Source organism: Mauremys mutica, chromosome 5 (genome assembly GCF_020497125.1).
Source record: "Mauremys mutica isolate MM-2020 ecotype Southern chromosome 5, ASM2049712v1, whole genome shotgun sequence".
NCBI lineage: Eukaryota > Metazoa > Chordata > Testudines > Geoemydidae > Mauremys > Mauremys mutica.
Window position 1 is genome coordinate 56027002 of NC_059076.1, and position 18226 is coordinate 56045227.

Sequence of the window (18226 nt, forward strand, 5' to 3'; positions counted from 1 at the left end):
TCCACACCATCCTCCAGATCATTAATGAAGATACTGAACAAAACCGGCCCCAGGACCGACCCTCGGGGCACTCTGCTTGATAACAGCTGCCAACTAGACATGGAATCATTGATCACTACCCATTGAGCCTGAAGATCTAGCAAGCTTTCTATCCACCTTATAGTCCATTCATCCAGTCCATACTCCTTTAACTTGCTGGCAAGAATACAGTGGGACACCGTATCAAAAGTTTTGCTAAAGTCAAGGAATAACACGTCCACTGCTTTCCCCTCATCCACAGAGCCAGTAGAAAGAGGAAATGAACTATACAAAAGTGCTGTCAGATGCATAAAGTAAAACTGAAAAAAAATGTTCTTCCTAATCTTTCATTTATTGTATCTATAGGTGTTACCTGCAACAATAGTGGGTACAATTTTTTCAGAGACAAATGTGAAGTTTAAGTCCCTTTAACTCATGCCACATATGGATTCAAATACTACTCCTATTTCCAGCAGAAGAATATAGACTAACTGTCAACACCATAAAATTAGAAGTCAAGCCACCAAAAATGAATAGCTTGCATACTATATAGTCTGTATAACTAAAATATATTTTCTCACCAATCATCTGGTTTGACAGCATTAGGGTCAGGGATCTTTGCTCTCTCATCCCAGTCATCTGGCTTCTTATCATTGGGATCTTCTATTTCTTTCGGAGGGTTCACAGGAGGAACCATATCTTCTAGAAGATTTCCTTTGCTGACAACTGATTGGTCAATTAACATTTCAAATGTGTCATCTGGCTTCAGCACTACATTGCAAGAAAATAAATATTTTTAAAATTGTGAAAAAGGAACTTGGCACTTTAATCTTCTGCTTAAAATGTGTATGTGCATGCAGACACACAGATTCATATGTAATAAACAAATACGCAAGGTTAAGTTTGCTTTCCTGAAAGACTTTGGAAAAAATGTAAATATTTTTGTCATTAAGGAACATATTTTTTTTGCCACTTATGCATAATAACCCCACCAGTTTCCCGCTCAGCAGGCATCTCAGGGTTTCCATTTCTTTGTTTTACAAACCAGGCAACTAATATTCAACTTTTACCATGGAATTAAGTCAAAATACTGCATTAATGAAGTGCAAGGTAGACAAAGCAGTGGATCAATTCTGGCCTTTCACCAAAAGCATACCACTTTTCTGTTATGCACGATTTATATTACAATTGTATGCAAAAAACTATGTTAAAAGAATATTAAGGTTGCAAAGTCAAGCACTCCAAAATTAGGAAATGCCAGAAAGAAGGTTGTCTGTGCAACCTTAATTTGGTCCTATTTTGTGTATGAATTATGATACTGTCTTTAATAACATGATCATGTACTATTTTTTCGACAGGTCCTATCTCATTCAGTGCACAGAATGAATGGTGCTTGCGGGATGAACAGCTATTTGATATTTTGTTTTCCCTTCGTTGTTCAATGTGTGGGCCCATGCCTTATTTACTGCATACTGTCCAAACCTTCAAATAAAAAATTCTTAATTTCCTCATGGGCTTTTCTATGCACTCATCACAATTGTACCTGAGCACTTCACAAATATTAATAAATTTATTTTCACCACAGCTCTATGAGATGAGGGGCATTATTATCCCCATTTTACAGTTGGGAAACGACGCAGCAATTAAGATAAAAAATATTCTTGATTTTTCACTGTACTTAGCATTATATAGCACTCTACATTGAAAGACCGGTTTCTCTGACTTGGTTGCAGAAGCAAATGTTTACCGCTTCTGCAAATCAGGTCCCAGGATCTCAAATCAGGCACCCAGAAAATGAAAAGAACACAATTACTGACCACTTGTGGAAAGTTTAAGTGACTTGACTAGCATCACATAGGAACTCTATGGCAGAGGCAGGAGAATTCAGTTCTCTAGGGCAGCATTCAACTGTCTTAGCTATGAGGTTGTCCTTTCCCTTCCTGCAATTACCTGCCTCATTCACTAAACACCTTCCAACTTCAGCAACAAATGAAGCAGTAGTCCAATACACAACAGTTTCTATTTACTACATATCTCTGATTCATCCTCAGAGCAGGTCCATCCTATGCACTGAATGAAGTAGGGGTCCTCTGGTATATGTTCATGAAAGAAAGATTGCTTCATCATGCATATTGCGGGTCAAGTTAATGTCACACAGGAAGCCTTACTTCTGGCATTTCCTAATGAGTGCGCTTGAATTTGAAGCCTTAAATGATGTTCTTTTAACAGATTTGTGTATGTGATTTCATATGTTTTAAAGACAGAAAACTGGAAAAACAAATTCCATCATGCGACAGAAATTCCATCATGTATCATCATTCTGACACCAATATGGGTCATCAGCAGGGCTGGAACCTTTAGATCCATCACAAAGACTTTTGCCACTTGAGCTAATGGAGTAACTGATAGCAATAGCAGTTTGTCATTCTCTGCATAGACCAGCACTGGAGGGGGATAGGATACTTTGCTAGCTGGGTGCACAGATATTTGCGGACAGCAGAGGAGTGACAAGAACGAGATTCAGGAATTTTTGTTTCCAAATTATGGAGAGAAGGGTTCTCTAGCAGGCACAGACTCTGACCATTCCCCCCCAAGCTTGACTCCTGTTGCCCCCTTCTTTCCAACTTGTCTGAGATGCATTTTCCCAGCATTGAACAGTATCACTTCCAATATTTTCCTATTTATCAAAGGATCACAGAGTTGGCGGTAGATGGGACATATTAGGTAATAAAGGAAATCTCATGTTATATAAAATAACCCAAAATTAGTGTCAAATTTAGGAGTGATTATGTTAATTTAAAACATTCAATTGTTACAGACTTATCAGAAGTACTTAATTTTTTTTTTAAAAGTAGTAGTTTTAGCTACACCAAGCAGCCATTAACTGTGTCAAGGATTCCATCTCCATAATCAGAAAGATGTTTCAAATCTCATCTTATGGAACAGTGGGGGAAAAGACAAAATAAGCCCCTGTTGTTGCCACCTCTAATCTAGTTCTCTAAATTAATCTATGGCCCCAAAGACTGAACTATTGCAATGTGCTCTGCATGGCGCTTCCCTTTTGATCAGTCTGGAAAGAAACCAGTGCAGAATGCAGCAGCGTGCCTATTTGGCAGTACATACCTCTGTACTGGCTACTTTTTCCAAACTGAATTTAAAGTGCTGGTTTTCATCAGTAAAGCCCAAATTGGAGAAACACTCTCTCTGCATGCCACACTGCTGCAGTTGTGATCAGCATAGATACTAGAGCTGGCTCCTTGTTTTAAAAGAAGTGACTGGTAATAGAATGTTCTTCAGTTGTGGAACAGGCTTCCTTATTTTCATCTGAAATAGCCTCAATCTATTTGCTTTCAGGGAATGCTACAAGTCATTGATTTATGCACACTTCTGGAGAGGTGGACTTTTGAGAGAAATCAGTTTTGTGGAAGAGGGGAATTTGCTGTTCTGCAGGTCATCTAATTTTGTTTTCGTAATTTATGACAGGGCACCTGGAGCCTGGGTAGAGGCCTCTATTTTTCCTATAAATCTAACAATGATTATTTACACTAGTTGCAGTAGTCAAGGATGAAGTACTGATAGCGTACTACATCCTTGCTTACTGCAACAAGTGTAAATAATAGCATACTTTACTAGTGTGCTAGTGGTTGGATATGGCCAATTTTTATTTCCCTTCCCCTCCCCCCCGCACAAACTATACAGACAGAAAACAGGCTCATTTGTAAGTTTTCAGTGAATGGGGACCTTGTTTTCTAACCTTTCCTTTTTAAGTGCAATGTTAAGAATTAAATTAAATGATACCCAAAGTATACAGATGTGTCCTCTTGTCCGAATAGAATTTTTTTAGGTCTACATCAGGACGCTTAGCATGTTTTTCCTCATAATCTCCACTTTTAGGATTCTTATGTCTGAAGATAAAATGCAGTTTGTAATCTTCTCCACATTTATCTGGTCCAAACATAATTGTATAAGGTGTTTTGTCAAAAAAGTATTCCTGTAGAAGCAAGAGAGTTTAGTATTGGTTATGCAGTACATTTAATGAAGTCAACCTGTGTACCTCTACTCCTTGATGCTGGAGGCGTTCAGCCTGCCTATAATCCTATTGTGATATATTTCATGCAATGAAATGTCAGTTCCAGCACCCAAGGGTTATAGGCTCAGTCCTGCAAGATGTTCAGTACTTCTTGAGAGATGCTGAGTGCCTTCTGTTTCCACCAAACGGACCATGCATAAAGGATTCTCAGCACCTCACAAGGAGTCAAAAGGATCAGGCCCTAAAAGGTGGAAGAATAACTTCTGTAGATACTATATTAAAATGAAAATGCTCACCATAAAAATGAAACAGCAGCTGTACTTATTTGTACAAGTATTGTGCCCTGTAAAAAAAACCTGAAGGGAAATAGTTGATGTGCAATTTAATTATTAATATGGTAAAAAAATAATCAGATAGTATGTCACCATGTACTATTTTTCTTTATCACTGTCCTGCTGCTCCACATTTGTGAGTAGTTGATACTAAACACCAAAACAAAACAAAAAACAGTTTATTTTCTTTCTTGGGGGCACTCCATACTACCTTATGTTGTCAAAATCTTTCAATATTTCAATTGTTTATGGGAATTTTTATATTTGGAAAATAGAGATAGTTAAAGTTTTACGTTCTCTTTTCAGACACTTATTTCTAGAAAATGTATTTACGAAAGATAAGTTTGATAGTCTGGTCTGTGTCAGGAGGTGACTTTCTGTAAGTGAACAAACATAATTCAGCTGTTTTTGCGGGTGAAATGAAAAATACACAATTTAGATTTGCCGAAGTTATAACAGTTTAAAAATCATACTTTGTGAACATGACGGCATTTTCCAGTATTGATGGGGAGAGCAAATTATTTCCTGACTCTTCTAACAACAGTCATGCATGTATAATACAGCTATGTGAAATTGTGCTAAAAATTTTGGGAGACCCTATGTCTTTCAATATGTCTTTCAAGAGTTCACTGAATGTGACAGGGCTTCAAAGGAGCCATTGCCCAGTGCATTAAAAATGCTGCTGCCAAAATATTCTTCCCAATATGCCACAACTCTCACACACTGAGTCCCTTCATTGTACCAAACACAAAACTTCTGGTTCTTATTTTCAAAGACCTTGATAATTTAGCTCCTCCCTACTTTGTCAGTCTCTCATTTATCTAACTACATCCTGATCTTCCCACTCCCTTTGTTCCACCAATAATGGCAGCCTCTATCACTTGCTTATGTACTTCTCCCACAGCACCTTTGCACCTTCTTCTAGAATACCGCTTATGTGTGGGACATATCCCCAAATCCATTCATATAGCTACCACCCTGTCCTCCCTCAAATCCTGTAAAATCCATCTCTATAATGACTTCCAGGGGAAAACTGTCTAACAGCTAGTGATTCGTTAATCTCTTATTCAATTCTCTTGTTTAAAAGAAAACTATATTGGTGCTTACAAGCTATTCTCTTCCCCTACCTCCCCTCCACTGTGTTTACACCTGCTTGTCATGTCACATTGCTCTTCCTACTAATCTCTTTGGGGGAGGCAGGGACTTCCTTAATTCATGTTTCTCCAACACCTAGCACTATAGGACCCCAAACCTGACTGAAGACTCTGGGTGTTACTGCAATGTAAAGTAACAACTAGCAGCACCTGCCAAAATGCAGCAAAGGGATTCCATATTGATCCTCTGACATTTTACAACTGGTCCAACACACTTCACACCTAGTAATTTCTTCAGGCTTCTGCATCTCTTATGGACTGTAAAGCACCTTGAACAACCCCCTGCCCAATTTGCATTGGAGAGACTGGGACAATGAACTAATATTTAGCACAGAAGAGTTACAGCTAATTGTCCATCCTCTGTTCTGGTAAATTTGAGCAGGGGAAAAGGGGAGGGAAGAAAGAAAAGGAATTTGATGAAGTGGGCATTTTGTTCTACAGAGACCCATGACTCAGATCCAGCCCCGTCCCGAAGGGAGACGATAGAGTTGGCAGGGGTAACCCAGACAGATCTTTGGGTCGGCTCTCCATATAGTTTCCTGTAATTTTGTAGAACTTGATGGGATTGAGACTGGGAAAACACCATAAAGGAACAACCACAGACTGGAGGCCAAATGTCTTCGGGGTGTACCACATCACTGAACCAAGACAGTGTGTGAGACTAACAGCTACAGTAATTGTACAGATTTTTTGTTTTTCTTATTTGAAGTTGTGTATGTGCTCAGTAATGTGGATGTTGAAATAACTGGTTGTATGGTACAATTAAATGTTTTATTTGTCTAAACAGATTGGGTAAAGCCTACATAAAAGCAAAAGATTTGATTGCCAGAAGTCCCTATGCCTGTATTGATTTTGCAAGGTATTGTATATTTATATTTATCTACATTTTTGAGGAGCGGTGGAGTAGGGGGCCTGTTAAACCCTGGGTTATATTCTTCATTTTAAAAGAAAAAAATAACAAATCTCTAGTTAGTGATGTTAGTCTAGCTAAAGTGCATTCAAACTGCTGTGCTGTAATGGTTTATCTTTGGAGTGTTATTCATAAAAAGGAATTTTAAGTGTGTGTGTGCGCGCGCGTGTGTATGTATAACTGTCTTATGGTAAAGACTGGTACTGGATTCCTAAGAAGGGAAAGAAAGTGAATTCTATTATAATTTCCACTTTTAGTATTTGGAAAAGTTCCTATAGAAAATGCAGCTGTAGTCTCTTGCAAGGATGGGAACTCATGGTCTGTGCAAATACTTTAAGTCAGAGAGAGGAACTCTGTAGCACAGAATTGGTAAGTAAATTGACTTACCTCTCCTCCCAAAGGTTACATGAGTCTGAAGTTGATTCTAGTTCAACTTCCCTAGGATCTCACCCTCACAGGAAGGAAAAACAGTCAGAACTAACTCCTGTGTGATAAGGTATACAAACCCTGTTCCTTTTTGTTTATGGGGACGTTGGATGAGGTAGGCCACAGTGACTAAAGGCAGGGAAAACCCTTTTTTGTGTGTTTTGCCCTTAAAGGGATGGGGCCATGCTAGATTCTCTATATGGTGATTAAAAATAAAAACGGATTTCTGGTCACAATGTACTCTCCTGCTCATGTACAGACTGGTGTTTCCTATGTATGTGTGTTCATACATAGGAAAATTGCCTGCTCCTATGGGAGGAAAACAAAATGGCAGAAGACCAGGTGGAAAGGGAGATCTAATTCTCAAACTTTGGTATTGTCCTCAATTCCACAAACAAACAATTTTGGGCCTCTGAAAGGGTCTACCAAAAAAGCTTACGTTTTGGGGCATGAACATGTCTTCGTAACTAATTTAGGGTCATGTTTTGATGGTTTAAAAGATCTCAGAATAATATTCTTTGTACCCTTAACTTGAGTAATAACCCTCATAGATCCAAACTACATGGATATCAATCTTATTAAGAGCTAAAAGAATGATCTGAGGTCTGAAAACTATCCCTTATAGTGAGAGACTTAAGAAGCTCAATCTATTTATCAAAGAGAAAGTTCAGAAGTGACTTGATCTACAAGAGGAAGAGATTTCCAAGAGCAGATAGTCCTTTAAGATAGCAGGGGGAAAAAGGCACCCATTCATTGGGTAGAAGCTGGAATCTAAACAAATTTATGCTATAAATACACCTCTATCTCGATATAATGTGACCTGATATAACACGAATTCGGATATAATGCGGTAAAGCAGTGCTCCGGGGGGGCGGGGCTGCACACTCAGGTGGATCAAAGCAAGTTCGATATAACGCAGTTTCACCTATAACACAATAAGATTTTTTGGCTCCTGAGGACAGTGTTATATCGAGGTAGAGGTGAATGTTATAAATTAATGTTAAAAATTTGTGTGAATTAACAATTGAAACTTACCTAATGACATGGTGGATTCTCCATCACTTGTAGTCTCTAAATCAAGACTGGATATCTTTTTAAATGGTATGCTATAGCTCAAACAAAAGTTATGGCTTGATGCAGGAATTACTTGTTGAGGTTCTATGGCCTGTATTATTGAATGAGATCTGACTAGCAGATCATAACTGTCCCCTCTGCCCATCTATGAATTGTCAACTGTTCTTTCTGAAATTCTAAATAAAATGACATCACTTGAGTTCTGCATGTGAAGTATTGGTAGTATATGGCTTACATTATATAACATCATGCCCTTCATCCTAGATATTTGCAATTCCAATAGAAAAATGTAAAAAATCAGAGTGAATGAATTGTGTGTTCTTGGGTGATTCAGATCTTTATAGGTTTTTTTTTAAACCACTTTTTTATAGTAGGCTAAAATTTTTGCTTTAAAAATAATGGAAATTAATTATAGTTAAAATATTTCTTGTATGCAATATATAACAGATGTCGTAAGCATAATAATTGGCTAACAAATTCTGAAGGCTTTATGTATATATGAGATTTTATACAAACTATTCAGATTAGAAAAAATACAAATGTCTACTTCAGACTCTTCATTAATCTAAGTAAACTCTGGGCCTGATTCCCCCATTTGCTGAGCATTTTGGGTACTCACGAATGAACAGTCATACCCTTAGTCACATTCCACAAGCCTACGATCACATTCCCCTAAACGGAAGAATAATTATCAAATGTTACATAAAGGACATACCAAATCCAAATCATCAGAACTGGACAGAAGTTTAACATATGCACCGCCACAATCAATGCCATCTTGAAAATTCACTTCATACCTGTATAAAACGGAATCAAAGAGCATATTGCTGATACCCTGGAATAATTAAAGCTCACTTTGATCTACAGTTTAACTCTGAATCCATGTCCAAGATTGTGTATAAACATTTGTATTTTAATATAAATCACTACTCCCAAAACATTTTTTTACAAAATTGCCTGGAATATTTTATTGCCATTGCAACGTAAAGCAACAGTTATGCAAAACATAATAGTGTCAATCTAAAAAAACATTACAGTTCAACACAGTAGCAATCACTACTAAGAAAAGTTTCTGGGCAGCATTTGCAAATGTACAAAGGCCACTCACTACTTCACTTTGACCGAGTTGCATGGGGAAGTTTTGTACTATGTTTGTGCCTACCTACATCATGGTCTAGATTTAACTAGAGCAACCATCTCATAGTTTCTTCTGAATTACCTGTAAATCAATTTCCACTGACTTAAAAATTTCAAAAATGTACTTAGACATCATTATATTCATAGCCACCTAAAATTCTCACAAGTTCCATGTCATTTGGAAGCTCAGTTGCAGAGACACTGACATTTAAATGGAAGTCTTTTACATCCATTTTATGAGATCTTGAATTCCTGACTAAGTATTCAGACAAAAAGTTTAAAACATCATTTAAATCTATTTTTAACATATGAGCACTAAAATATAACTTTAGTTTGGGTTGGAAAACCTTAAAAGATAAAATATTACATTTATAATAATTAAGTTGTATATTAACGCCTTCATATTTGTGGTTTTGGTACATTTGTGCAAGGCAATTGATGTTGGAATGGAAATCAGAATCATACAAAAACATTAATTTTTCATGATATTTCAAAGTTAGAAGAGTAATTAAGTACAAATCTGATGAGCAACTTACTGAACAATCAAAGGCTTAGTATCAAAAATAAATGGCTTTGTTAACATAGCTGATACTGCATGATGTCTTGCTATTGACTTTAAAACTAATCCTCTGTCTCCAGGCACTGTGTTTTCTTTAAGCTCTTCTACTTCCCATCTTCCTAAAATAAAAAACACAAGTTTTGAAAGACAGCAAGATGAAGGCAAGAAATTACTGCTGTCTTTAAAAGAAATTAAGAGACCTACTAGGAGCTAGCAGACAGATTACCTTAGCTATGTTATTTATAATGTGGTTAAAAAAAAAATCACAGAGAAAATAACTTGTGCCTGCATTTGAAATTTCCTGATACCAATTGCTATTGCAGATACTCAGGGTATGTCTACACTATGAAATTAGGTCGAATTTATAGAAGTCGATTTTTTAGAAATAAATTTTATACAGTCAATTGTGTGTATCCCCGCTCCAAGATCATTAAGACCATTAACTCGGCGGAGTGCATCCACAGTACCGAGGCTAGCGTCAACTTCTGGAGCATTGCACTGTGGTAGCTATCCCACAGTTCCTGCGGTTGCCGCCACCCACTGGAATTCTGGGTTGAGCTCACAAAGCCTGATGGGTGAAAAACATTGTCGCGAGTGGTTCTGGGTACGTGTCGTCAGGCCCCCCCGTCCCTCCCTCCCTCCCTGAAAACAACGGCAGACAATCGTTTCAAGCCTTATTTCCTGGGTTACCCATGCAGATGCCATACCATGGCAAGCATGGAGCCTGCACAGCTCAACGTCACCATATGTCTCCTGGATGCTGGCAGACATGGCACTGCATTGCTACACAGCAGCAGCTCATTGCCTTTTGGCAGCAGACAGTGCATTACGACTGGTAGCCGTCATCATCTCCTGGGTGCTCTTTTAGCTGACCTCAGTGAGGTTGGTCGGGGCGCCTGGGCAGACATGGGTGCTCCTTGTATTTCTGGTGAGCAGCCAGGAGAGGACGATGGCTAGCAGTCGTACTGCGCCATCTGCTGCCAGCCTGAGATGGAGTGGATCAAAACAAGAAAGAGACCAGATTTGTTTTGTATTCATTTGCTCCTCCCTCCCTGAATAGTGGGGGGAGGGATAGCTCAGTGGTTTGAGCATTGGCCTGCTAAACCCAGGGTTTTGAGTTCAATCCTGGAGGGGGCCATTCTGTGTGACAGTTGTGTGCATTTCTCCTTGATGCAAACTCACCCCCTTTGTTGATTTTAAGTCCCTGTGATTCTGGGACTCCATCATGGTCACCTTTGCCGATTAGATCTGCACTCACCTGCAGATTGCCACGCTAGCCAAACAGGAAATGAGATTCAAAAGTTCATGGGCCTTTTCCTGTCTACCTGGCCAGTGCATAGGAGTTGAGAGTGCTGTCCAGAGTGGTCACAATGGAGCACTGTGGGATAGCTCCTGGAGGCCAATACCGTCAAATTGCGACCACACTACCCCAAATTCGACCTGGCAAAGTCGATTTCAGTGCTAATCCCCTCATCGGGGGAGGAGTACAGAAATCGATTTTAAGAGCCCTTTAAGTTGAATGAAACGCTGCGTCATGTGGACGGGTGCAGGGTTAAATCGATGTAACACTGCTAAATTCGACCTAAACTCGTAGTGTAGACCAGGGCTCAGTGTTATTGCACAAGCAATTACTAGGAGCAAATGCCAAAGTTAGAAGTTAGATAACTATAGCGTAAAACACCACAACTCTGGATTTTTTTTTTTTTTTTTTAAAAGCAGCAGTATAAACCTGGAATAATTTCCCCCAAAATTTGACAACTCCAGATCACAGCTGACAAGATAAATGATCATGTTACACATGCATGGTTCCCATTTTTCTAACAGCTCAGTGAAAAATTAAGGTATCTTTTTTCAGGAAATAGATCCCATTGGTAAACTACTTCCACAAGTCAGTAGTACAGAGCAATACCAGAACAGCTTTTCTTTTGTTTCTTTTTTAAAGTATACATTTTTAAAATTGCTGTCAAAAACAGTTCCATAACTACAGAAAACGATATAAAGAAAATAATGACAACTTAGTTGTATCGCTAAAACAAATTTCCTGATGAGAAATCACTAAAGGAAACCAAAGCAGGAGAAATATTACAAAATCTAAAAAAAAAAATCCAATCACAAAAGATACTGAACAAGAAACCATGCACATTTTTAACATACAATTATTCTCTTCAGTCAACTAAATCAATAAGGATGTAAACCCACAAATTTGAAGCATTGTTTTGCACAAATGTGCATACTCACCAACTTCCAATTAATTGCAATACTATACACATGCAGGATCTGATTCAAGTTTCTATTAATGCTGTTATCATGAATACTTAAATACAGCATCCAAATTACTATTCACATTTTGAGAACTCTGCTACAAAAATCTATTTCAGCCTTACAAGCAGTAGATGAAGATTCAAGAGATGCATTCAGAAGTTCTTGCTTACAAACAATATTTTGGGCCTGTGTAGATCTACAAATAAAAAAAATGACCTCCACAAGTTGTTGTTTTTTAAACTAGGTCAGCACCCTTTCTTGCTGTACTTAAGAAATTTTACTGCTCTATTAAAATTTTAATTAGAGAAGAGGAAGACTGTTCTCAAAAAGCACCAGCGACATCATTATACAACTGCCACAGGCTACTCATATCAGCAGGCGTTCTAGCACTGTTTTCTCTACAGTGGTAACTCGAGATTGTTTCTAATGAACTTTTTTCCCTAATATCATCACATGCTTACCTCCATCCTGCCCCGGTGAACAGCAGAAAATATTTTATATTTCCATATCAATATAACTTTGTGCATTCTACATGTTAAGACTTCTTTGATCAACATCAAATTTACGGAGAGAAAAACATAATATAAGTAAGTTTGCTTTCTGAGAAAGAAACTACACTGAAAAGGAAGAAAGGTTTACCATCATATTTAGCAATGTTTTCATCTGTATCTTCTTTCTTGGTTTTAGATAATATCCACCTGTGAAAGAAAAACAATTGTTTTGTTTAAAATGTGTAATAAGGACAAGAAAATATAAAACTGGATTATTTAACAAAGGAAGTAAGAATTACTTTCTTTTTAGATAGTTAAGCAGTAAATGCACAATAAGGATATTTTGACAAAATAGTCACCCTATTCATTGATCATTTGGATTTTAAAGAACATGAACAAATAATATTTAGGAACAATTAAAACATGCTGGGGCTATTATGCAGGCATGCTTAATATTGACTTTAAAGTCCTAGTAAGAATTTGAAATGAGTGTAAAATTAATATGACCCAAAACTCTTAGCTTCCAGATAAAGATCTGTGTTACATGAGTTAAAGTCAAGATTACATTTCAGTCATTAAAGGGTGATATTTTTGAGAATATTACAGGTGTGTTGAAACTAAGCATTATAAACCTAGGAAATTTAAGGTTAAATGTAAAGAATTCCAAACATATCAAGGTAAAGAAATGCATAGTTAAGGCACCTAAACCTTAACTCTATCCTGTAGTGACACCATTGGTGGGGAGGGGAGAAGGAAGAGAATGGGAAGACAAAAAACCCAATGTATCTTTAAAAAAAAAACAGTTTAAAATAATCCAGAAAGTACAAACAGCTACATTCTAATCATAATTGTATGCTTACTGCACATATACTTTAAGGGATCTACAGGTGTTCAGTGACAGATGCTTAGAAATTAAAACTATATTTATACTTTTTCAGAGACAAAGTATCTAAAATTATTTTAGTCTCCACTTTACCCTAAGTTTTGTGTACTGATATATTGTTTTCCTCACTTACCTTGCAAAATAAGAACTCAATACCACCAGTTCCAGGCATATTAATGAATAAACAGACAATGTATTCAGGTATCAGCTTTCTACCCAAGAGAAAAACAGCCCATAGCACACCTTTCATTCTTGCCTCCTAGTACTACTTCAGTGGGGAACACTAAATATTGTTTCTCTAAGGACATCACCGTTTTTTGCATCTGGCTATTATTCCAACAGCACAGGGAATAAATAAAAGCAACCTGTTATGCCATAACTGAAACTATGAATCTGCACTTTTGACAGCTGAGTAACACTGATGGGAACAGAGCAAAATCTGGCTTTTGCTTTCCAGTGCCTCAATATGAATGTTTTCTCAACAGGAGTGAAAGTGAAAAATTATCCTGAGATATTGAGATGCTCAGTGGGATTTAAAATTACACTGGTATAAAAGTCATTCATCTCTGGACCAAGGGCTATATGATGAGTGAGAGAGAGTGTATATACACACACACGCTCACTTTAAGCCACACCTACTAGCTCAAAGCTTAAACCTACTAGCCAGGATGAAAGATACTTACACCTCTACACTAAAGAAGCTATTGTGTGCCTATGCTTAAGAAAATCAACTCCTGAAGCTGATAATCTGGCTAACCATTGATTAGTGTCCCCATATCCTATTTTTATGGAAGATCAACTGAGAAGGCTGTGGCAAATCTCTGGAAGTTTGAATCCTCATCATTTCCTTCAATCTGGCTATAGCCGTGTACAGGATAAACTGCACTGGATGCGTTATGTGATGCTGTTAGCAATGGATGAAGATAAAGTATACTTGCTGCTGCTTTGACATTGTCAGTAGCTTTTAATGTGTTTCAGCACAAGATTTTGTTGGCTTGTTTGTGGACAGCAGCAGGAGTGAAGTGAGTGCTAGTCAGTAGCTTTGCTCTTATCTTTCTGAGCAACACAAGGAATAATTGCGGACAACTTCTCCTCTACCCCGGATTTTCTTTTCTTGCAGGGTGCCATAGGAACTAACCATCACTTCTCTTGTTCAAAGCGTATATAAGGCCATTGAGCAGGTCAGTGGGAAGACCCTGGCAGGCTGCAATGCATTTAGGATGCAGAGGACACCATGCCAGAGAAATGGAATGAACTGTCCCATGCCTAGATGATGACAGCTAGCTGTGATTTCATAGGGTCTGAGGGAAGCAAGTGGAAGAGCTGACAATTTATACAGCTGCCCATCAGGAGAAGCATGACCACCATTTGTAAAACAGATGTGTAATTTGGGGTACGAGATCCTGGGCTATTCCTGGAGGCAACCTCATCTCCAATTAGACTTTAACACAACTATCCACATCTTTGTCATTTTAAGATGAGACTGTTGTTAATGTGATCCACACAGAGCCACAGCTTGGGACCATTTGGTGCACAACAATTAAATGGAGTTGCATGTTGTGAGCATGTTAGGCAGTGCTCCATGATCTGCACTGGCTTCTAATCAGCTTGCATATGGAAATCAAGGTGTTTTGTTTTAACCTCTATAATCCAAGTGATTTGGGGCCTGATTTCCTGAGAAACTCACTCTCTCTCCTCCCATGATATACTACTACAATGAATTTAGCAGAACATTGAAGTTGGCATTCGATCAGTATAAGCCAAAAGGAATTGCCGGCAGGCCATTCTCTGAGGGATCCTTGATTTTGGAATGCCTCTCCCTGCCCCTTGTCTTCCAGAGACAAGGCTGGTTAGCCTTCCATGCACAACCGTAAAACTCCCATCACCTCACATTTAAAAAAAAAGTAATTATTTTTAAGGTTGTTGAGGAGCATGGGGGCTAAGATACATATATGTACAGGCAGTCTTGTGTCTATGCAAAAAAATCACTTACCATGCATCTCGGGTAGATCAGAAAAAGTAGCAGAGGGTATACCCCTAGTACATGCTTAGGACCAGAGAAAGATTACTAGTTAAAAGAATTAATGCTGCAAGGCTTAGATCCCCTCCACAACTTTGAGTAACAGGCTACATGAACTTACTAGAAGTACTGTATCATGTGGATCACTATTTTTTGGGTCAGTGACATGATCTAATTGGTGGGACAGTTGTTAGACCCCTGAAATGAGCAGCAGTGCATGCAGCTCTTCCAAGTGAGGAAGAGGACTTTTCTGTACTGTCTTGGGAAGCTAGTCCCAATACTTCAGTGCCAGACCCCCTACATATCACTGAGAAATCTGAACAATTTGGCTTCTCTCAAACGGTACTGGAATGCAAATGAACTCAAGTCTATTCTGTGCCCAACCCATCAAGTACAATGCTATATTAACAAGCAACTATATTACTATAGTAGATGCATATGATTCATTGTGGCCAGGTCCTAGATATTTACATATGTCGGAAGGGTAGGGAGAGTGCACAGATACAAGAATTTTCAAAAGTCTAGGGTTTTTAAAAGAGCGAACAGAGGTGTAAAGTTCCCACCTCACAACATCGGTATTTATGGCATCTCCATCCCAGTTATTGTAAGTAATACTTACTGCTCTATTGGGCTATGATGTTATACCCACACTACACAAACCCAGACAGATAGTGGTTCAGCTATGAACTAAGCAGGTGAAGGATGGTAAAGCATGCATTTGGATGTGTCTGACGACTCCTAGTGACTGCAAATCAGCAATGTGGATATACTTATCTGCCTGTTGTGTTTTGTATAAAATCTGTGAAGCAAGAATGAACGGTCTGTGTAGGGAGGTGCCTGCAGACCTTGCAGTAAGTTATGCTCAGCTGGACAGAAAAGTAGTGCCACCACTTTGGCAACACTACCTGCATTAGGAATGCAAATCAAATTGGAATCTTCAGACATGTTGCCAGGTGGAGGTTGGGATGAATGATGCAGAAGCATGAAAGATTTGGATATTTTCGTTTGCTATGTAATACTGCTTCCTTAGCTGATGGTAGGTTTTACCTTTTTATAATTTCTTTATCCTGGGTATTGCTTTTCTTTTCATCATTTACTCAGACTCATAACTGTAAATAGTAGAGAGGATACTCTTGAAGGTAAGTGATGTATTAACAGTTAAAAGACTGAGTCGCAGATAAATGCTGCAATTTGGAAATCAGCTTTATTACACATAAATTAGTAGGACAAATGCAATAGTTATCTAGTGCAAAATAAGAAAACATTAAGGATAAATATGGTTTATGGGATATGAAATGCATGTCCAAGGGATTCAAGTTCTTTTTCTCCTGCTCTCTAGCAAGGATAGAGTGTCATGGAAATGTACATGAGAGAAGAGTATAGGGCAATTCAATAAGAGATGCTACTGTCTTGTACCATGCAGTTTTGCTTAGAAGGCAACACCACACACACTCGACAGATGCAGAGCCTGTTGCTGAGATAACAGCACTAGTTTCTATGCCCTTGAAAACTCTCACTCAAGCACCCTATGGAAATCTTGTTCAAGCAGCTTCAATTTTTCCTATCACAATGGATATAAGCCATTCTCTTCTTTTGCCTTATCTTGCAGCAGAGAGCTGTTTTTTTCCTTCCCTAATTTAAATAGTTTATCAGAGTCCCTTTTCATGTTCCTCTGCAAATCAGATGAAAATGAGAAGCAAGATTTCTTTTCTCCTCCCCAGATTGGCCAAGAGCTCTGGACTTTAAGTGTCAGATGTATGATTCTCTCTTGCACTTTCATGGCCTTGCTATGAGCAACACTGAAATGAAAACTGTGAAGAGCTACTTAGGAATGGCACAGCCAATCTTTAAAATACAAAGGAATTTAATAAAATATACCAATGTGTTTAATTTATAATTCCAAAGCATTCTTTCTAGTTATTCTGTTCTCAAGATTCAAACTGGTGAGAAACCAAGACTCTACAACTTAAAATAGACTATTAGGAAAGGGACTAATGAAACTTAGTCACTGCAGGCTTAACTGGTGCCTGAACAGAATCTCTCTGCTGCAAATTTTAGCAAGGGTGAAGGAAGGCCAAATTTAGATGACTAGTACGGCTGATCACTGAAATAATATTTAGAGTGGAAACTTGATAACAGAACAGGCTCTAGGACTAGTATAATGAGCTTGTGTGTGGCCACAGAAAAATTAACATTGTTCTAGAAGTTAGGGCCAGAGTACTGGCCTTGCCAAAGATTTGCAGAAGACTGAGAAAAACTGTGTCTAAAAATCAAGTTTTCCATTAGACTGGCTGAGCAGGGGATGTTTACAGCACCATTACCCTACCTTCCATATACTTGAGTTAGATGTGGAGTAGTTTGTTATTGAATGGCACTTATTCCTGCATTTCAGCATTAACTGAAGAGGCAGAATGAAATGTGATTGCAGCTAGATCAAACAAGCTAACTAGCACTCTGATCCTGCAGTCGGATCTATGCTGGTGAACCTGTTCATGCAATGGTCACTGAGGTCAAAGGCCTCTATGCAGCCCATGCAGATTCAATTACAGGACTGAGGACTAACCAACCTAAATATCCTGGTCCAGCATGTAAACTATTACATGTTGAGCCTGTAGTACCCAATATGTTGACTACCACAATAAAATGCGCTTGTTTCAACATTTTTATATACATGGATGATTGACTTCATTTTCTGCCCCATTCAGCTACAATTCTGAGATGGGAGAGGGCATGACACCTTATTGTGACATGCTCTAGGCCTGGGGACTTTTGCCCTTACAAGGGTCATTGCCTTAAGTAATTAAAATATAGAGGTGGTGAAAGGACTGCTGAACAGGCGGGGGGTGGGGAGGGGAGGAGGAAGAGGAAGAGAAGGAAATTCAGGAAGGACTAGCCACTTGTGCTAAAGCCATTAAGCCAGAGGTTGGCAG

General features: G+C 38.4%; 1 protein-coding gene across 6 annotated transcripts in view; it reads right to left on the reverse strand.

Moving 5' to 3' along the window:
• Positions 1-18226, reverse strand: part of CLGN (calmegin) — a 63972-nt gene that overhangs the window by 27175 nt on the left and 18571 nt on the right. For all 6 annotated transcript variants that reach the window (XM_045019632.1, XM_045019630.1, XM_045019626.1 and 3 more), the window contains exons 4-8: positions 12542-12600; positions 9618-9759; positions 8660-8741; positions 3817-4009; positions 600-789 (exon numbers count right to left, since the gene is read on the reverse strand). In XM_045019632.1, the coding sequence (XP_044875567.1) occupies positions 600-789; positions 3817-4009; positions 8660-8741; positions 9618-9759; positions 12542-12600 (666 nt within the window). The remainder of the gene's footprint in view (positions 1-599; positions 790-3816; positions 4010-8659; positions 8742-9617; positions 9760-12541; positions 12601-18226) is intronic.